Genomic DNA, 6,509 nt, shown 5'->3' on the forward strand with positions numbered 1-6,509 from the left:
AATATTTTTACAAACTCCGCTGATTAAATATATTCAATCAGCGGAATTTTAAAACCTGGAACAGCTATATATATGATTTATGCAGATCATATTCTTAATTATTTACATCTTGACTAGTTAATTTAGTTTGAAGACCTAAAAAATAATTTAAAATTTAACTTCAAATTGTACTGTGATGAAGACGATAAAATTGATATTGATTAGCTGATTAATAAAATTAAAACTAAACTTTTCACTACAAAAAAGAATTGATCTTGAAATTCAACTAGATAAATTTTTATCCTCTAATTATTTCGCAATTCAATGTTAAAAAGAACAATTAAAATTATTACCCTTTCAAATTAATAACTCTTAGTAAAAATATTCATGTATGCCCTTGTAGTTAACATTTAGTTAGATAAATTAAGATTTTTTTATCTTTAAATTAATTTAAATTTTAATGTATATTTTAGTAATATTACAAAATCCATCAAATAATTTCAAAAAAAAAAAATTACATCAAGAAAATTTTTGGTTTACATAATTTCAATTTATAATTTTACAACTTACTCAATTAATTATTCTTTTTTCAAAAAATATAAATTATTTGAATTAACTAAAAATTATTAATTATTTATAACAAAAAATGCTAAATTTTGAAATTAAATTATTCATTTTATCGCAAATAATATTTAATTTAAAATATATAGTTATAAATATATTTTTAAGCAAGTGTATTTAACCTAATCATTAACGGTTTTAACCTTAAATATTTTTAAATTTAAAGATAAAATTTTTTATAATTTCATAAATATTAAGTAAAAATTAGCTGAAAAATAATATGTTGTAAGAGAGTAGTAGCCACATTACTATATCTCCAAGTTGAATATATTTTTAAAGAGAAGCATCTTCAATCTCCTATTTTTATCTAAATTGCTGTTCATAAAGTAGTATCTAAATATGAATAAACCAAGTTATAGAAAATAAGAATTCTCCTAAACATTTTATTGCTCTACTTATTTTAGAAGTATAGGCTTCCATTAAAATTGTCAAAATAGCTGACATCAAAAATAAGATACCACAAAATATGCAAACTAAAATTGGAATATTGTAAAAAAAGCATAATATTGCCAAGTATAAGTATTTTTTTAATGTTTAAATTTAGAAATAGTAAACCTTATAGGAGTTGATTAATTTAGCTTGGATTCTCTCAGTATACAATATTGAATATTCCCTTTATTTTTGATATAAACTCCTTGCGTTCCTTAAATTAAAAAGAAAGAAAGTCAATTAAACTAATATTTATATAAGGCTAATGTAAAAACTCATTCTGTAGCTATAGGAAGATTGCCTAATTTCTAAAAACTAAATGAATACACATAAAAATATCATCGTTAAATTAATCTCTAAATCGCTATTAAATCTTTGAATCATAAAAGTTTTTATTTTTTATAGGATAGGTTTTTTAATATTTAGAGAGTACTAAAATATAAAAACTAAAGTTAAAATTAAGATCATAATAGTTTGTTTTATCAATAATATTGATATATTTACCAGAATACTTTAACAAAAGCCTAATTAATTGAATTTACCATAATCAGGTATTTCACAAAAATATCTATCTATATTATACCCAAATACACTAAATTCCATCTAAGGATTATTATCTTAATAATTAGGAACTCTTGGGAAAATAAAAGTACCAGCAATTTGATAAAATTTGTATAATTATGGGGGGTAGGAAGCATTTAGCAATAAGAATGCTGTAATAGGCTATAATGTATTTAAAAAGTAAAAAATTAATTAAAGTTAATTTATAGCTTTGAATGCATTTTAATTTTGATTTATAAACTAGTTCAATTAACTTTAAAAGTGATCTAAAGTCTCAGATTTTTAATTTTCTTCTTTAAGAAAAAGAGGTCCTATATCGACTGACATTCTTTATTACAAGAAGCTTTTATTTAAAATACTACTTCCATCTGAACTCTAAAAGTAATAATTTGTATTTAGAATAACAAAAACTTTTGATGCCTAAAAGTTTGCTTTGATTTTTAAGCTTACCAAGAATTAATTTCCAATATACTTAGCATTAACAAAGGAATATGATTCTTAAGATATTTCGGGGATGTAAAATGTAATAATTTTGTTTAGTTAGCTATCAGAAATATTAAATTATTTTAAAACTTAATTAAAATTTAAACTGATAAACCATGTTTTATTCTGATAAAAACTACTGATTTAAACATCAAAGCTATTTAGACATTTCATTAAATTTTCTTATTAGTATAATTAATCAGTACAATTGCAAATAAATCCTACATTTTAAAACCCAGACATACACTATAAGCACTGCTAATAACTGCAAGAGAGGCACCCAGTGGAGCATTTTTTGCAAATCTTTAGCTAAGGATCATAATAAGTACCTTACTAGCATATTTAGCAAGATCCATCTATCAACTCTTAATATCCATAAATGCACTAGCATGATGGAGGATTTACTCTATTTATTGAGCATTTAGTACAATTATCACTAAAATCGATGCAACTTAAACATTTGTCAGAACACAATACCTTTATTTCAACACATTCTTATTAAACTTCTTGGTACTGTTTATCGCATTAGCAGTTAGGTAAAACTCTTCTTTCAGAAGAGCATGTAATGCAAATATTATTGTCAATGCTACTACAAGAACCGCATTTATAATTACATTAGCACATATTTGTTTTATTTTTTTATTAAATGCAATTGCAAGTTGGTGTAATTTGATTTGAAAACTAGCAACTAGTACAATTATTACTTTGATTTTCACATTCTAAACATTATAAATCACATTTTTAGCATCTAGAAGTCTATTTATTAAAAAAGAAATATTATTTGCATTATAAACACTTCTTTAATGGATCAGCGTTATCATCTTTGCAAACTGTACATAATGGTTAACCATTTATATATTCAATTAATCCGCATAAATATTCTTCATAGTTTTGAGGTACTTTTATATTACAAGTTTAATCTTTTTAAATGATATAAGGTGTATATACTGTATTAAGAAATTATTAAATGCATTGCTACTTTGTTATTATTTGATTTTTATAGTACAAATAATCTCTCTTTAAGTATAAACATTTCATAACTTTTAGATTTATGTAAACAAAGCAAGAGTCAAATTTTGTATAATCGTAATAGACAAAAACATTTCTTTGGTATATATTTATGTTATCAATAAAAAGCTAATAATGGTATTAAGGATCTCCAATTTTTAATCTTACGATCTTGTCTACTAATACTTAGACTCTTGATTGAAAGGATTCTTTAATATAATTACAAATAACATCTATTTTATATTAAGTAATTATTGATAACTAAAACAAATCTTCTACTTTTGCATGTAAAAAGAAAAAATTAGATTAGTTGAAAAATAGTACTGCATTTTTTAAAGTTTAGCATATGCCCCAATAGCATACCTAAACATATAAAATTTATTAAAAATAATCAGGTATTACAAAAAGAGTTAAACAGTCATTTTAATTTACAATTTGAAGCAAATTGAACTACTACTCAAATTTGTCAGATAAATTAAACTCTATTGTAAAAGAAATGCTAAATAAACCTCCATAATTATTATTAGGGTATACTAAACTAGCATAAATATCCTAATTTAGCTAAAAGCCTTAAAATTAATTAAAATTTTGTAAAGATTTAGAAAAATTAAGACTTGGTTATGATATTTAATTTCCACTAGAATCATTAATATATTAATTATAGTTAATTTAACTTAAATCTAGTTTATACCTTCCAAATAATTCAGAATCATTTTGATAGATAGAAAAAAATAAATCGACTCCATTTAAAGTAGGGTTTGGTATATTCTTTATAAATGTTATTTGCTTATTGTTTAATACTAAGCAAAAGCCATTTATAATAGAATCGCATTTACCTCTGCAGATTTTCAAATTAGAGGTTCTATATAACTATTGGCAGTTAATGCTTTAATCATAGTAATTATATACCTTTGTTCTAACCATAAATATACAGTTTAAGTTGTCTGTCCAAAAAGCAATCCAGGCTAAGTCTTAAGATTCAAAAGTAAATTATGAAGAAAAGATATTATTTAAATAAAGCTTTATAAAAAAAATTTATTGATCTATAATTTGTTAAAAGCTTAAAGTAATATGTTATATAATACTTAAGTTTTCTTCAATATAAGCAATTTTTATTTCTTAATTCGGTACTAAATTAAATTATTTAACTAAGATTGAAAATGAAAAAAAAATACTATCAGAAGCTTTTATATTTAATTAGCTACTTGATAAAATATATTTGTTGATATCTGCATCCATATTACTGCACAACTACCCATAGTCTGGTTAATTTGATATTCTTATATTTTACCTCTCTTTTAAAATGAAAAAGGGTGTTATGCAATTCTACCCATCATCAAAAGCATTTTTATCTAAGCAATTACCTAATGAATCTCTGATTTTTGAGCAGTCATTAAGGCTATTACAATTTCTGCAATATGAAGGGCATTTTATGCAATTGTCTCCTGCTAAATAATATCCTATTAAACATTTGCAACTATTTTAAGAAGAACTATCATTTATCATATTTTAAGGACATAATTTTCTAGGAGGATTCCAATCTTTAACCCCTTTAATTAAATTATCAGTGTTTGTTGTATTTTTGAGGACACATTACGCTTTATTTTAAAAATCAATTAAATAATTATCCATACAAACTAAGCATGATCCATCTGTACTTTCTAAATAACAATTATTTTGATAAAATAATATAGAACCAGAATATATTCTTATGAGATCTAATTAATAACTTACATCATAAGAAAAAAACCTTAGTCTATATAGATAATGAAAATTACTATCGGGAATCTCCAACTACTTAGTGTTATTAATGATTAGTATAATTTTTCTTTCTATAAAAATATTACTCTTTATGAGTATGATATTGTTCCACTCTTATGTATTATAAGTGACTTGTTATCCTCCAAAAAAAATCTAGTTATTATAAAATTATACACAAAATTGATTTTGGTCAAAATCTATACAAAAATATTAATTTTTTGAGGGTGGTATTTATAAAAATTTCAAGAAAAAAGATATTGTTAGTTAATAAAAAGGTAAATCCAAGTAAATAGTTGATAAAGGGTTATCTGGGCTAATACCATTATTATTTGTTATTTGTACTGCTTACTGAAATGCTTATACATCACTTATGAGTTTTCCTGGATTGTTATAAGAATAAAAATAATCATAATTTTAACTAATTTAGGTAAAGGATGAGCTTAGATAACTTATTATTTCTTAAAAAGTATATGGCATAGGCTGACTTAAAATACTAACGCTTTAGAATAAAACTACTGAGCATGAAGGATTTAAATTTAATTTTTTTGGAGGGTTACCAAAATTAATCTCTAATTCACTTAAAATAAGCTATTAATCATATTTTTTTAAAAATAAATCAGAAAGGAAAATCTAATCAATATAATACTAAATCTATATCTAAACTTAAAGACCATCAATTTATTATTAAATGTCTATACTTATCTATACCCATTAGTTAAATTGTATTAATTAATTGTCTATTTATTACACTTAACCCAAAAAATCCAAATACAGACGATGTTAATTATTATTATAACTTAGAGATACTAGACAATTATTAAGTTAATGGATTGAAATTATTGTAAATCTATCTAAAGCGTATCCATAAGGTAAGTACATTATACTAATTACTATTCTTTAAGTTTATTTAATACTTGGAAATAAACTTTAAAAGTTAACAATTTTTGTTTGCTATTCTGGTAATTATTAGCATGGCTGATAGATATATTATTAACTTGCTTAGTAAATTTATAAATTCTAAATAGGTTGGTAAGAAGACATCACTCTATTTATTAGTATGAATAACAAGATATATCCTTTATTTTTCATTCTTTTGTTTTTTATTTATTAAATATTGAGTTTCCTATTTAATGATAATCAAAAATTATATCTTTGAAATTATCTCTTTGAATTATTTAATACATATAACAAAAAGTGATATTCATCCCAGCCAAAAAGAAAAAAATATATCTCTCTTTTCTCCACCACAAGAAAAAAAATACTTTAATACGAGAATATTTTTTACAAGTATTTTTTGATGGATTACAGTATTTAATATATCATTGAACCTTTGTTTGCATTATTTCAAATTAATAGTACGTAGGTAATAAATTTATTTGGTTGGATTTCAATTTTATTATATCTAATTTCTAATCTATTTTATGTTTAAATTATATGATCTTAAAATTAAATAATTAAAATATATTATGTTAATTTTTATTCTAAAACGCAATTTTATAAATTATATTTATTGATTTTAATATTAAAATATCTAATTTACATATGAAATGTAAAAAAATTATTAATTATTCTTATTAATAAAGAATTAATATAGACTATTGTATGAAATAAATAAATTTCTTTTATATTTTATAAAATTTTATACTCAGTCATTTTTTACTAATTAA

General features: G+C 22.2%; 1 protein-coding gene across 1 annotated transcript; it reads right to left on the reverse strand. All coding sequences in view use genetic code 6, as the record gives it.

The window, feature by feature from the left end:
* Window positions 1-1,304: 1,304 nt before the first annotated feature.
* On the reverse strand, window positions 1,305-5,458 carry TTHERM_01597630 (bowman-birk serine protease inhibitor family protein; the record flags this gene model as incomplete). The annotated part of the gene is made up of 5 exons (XM_001029308.4): window positions 1,305-1,337; window positions 1,534-3,444; window positions 3,514-3,619; window positions 3,773-4,052; window positions 4,167-5,458. Coding segments are annotated over 5 exons (3,621 nt in total), but the record flags the coding sequence as incomplete, so codon positions are not given.
* Window positions 5,459-6,509: the final 1,051 nt, after the last annotated feature.

Source organism: Tetrahymena thermophila (genome assembly GCF_000189635.1).
Source record: "Tetrahymena thermophila SB210 genomic scaffold scf_8254578, whole genome shotgun sequence".
In the NCBI taxonomy this organism is placed as follows: domain Eukaryota; phylum Ciliophora; class Oligohymenophorea; order Hymenostomatida; family Tetrahymenidae; genus Tetrahymena; species Tetrahymena thermophila.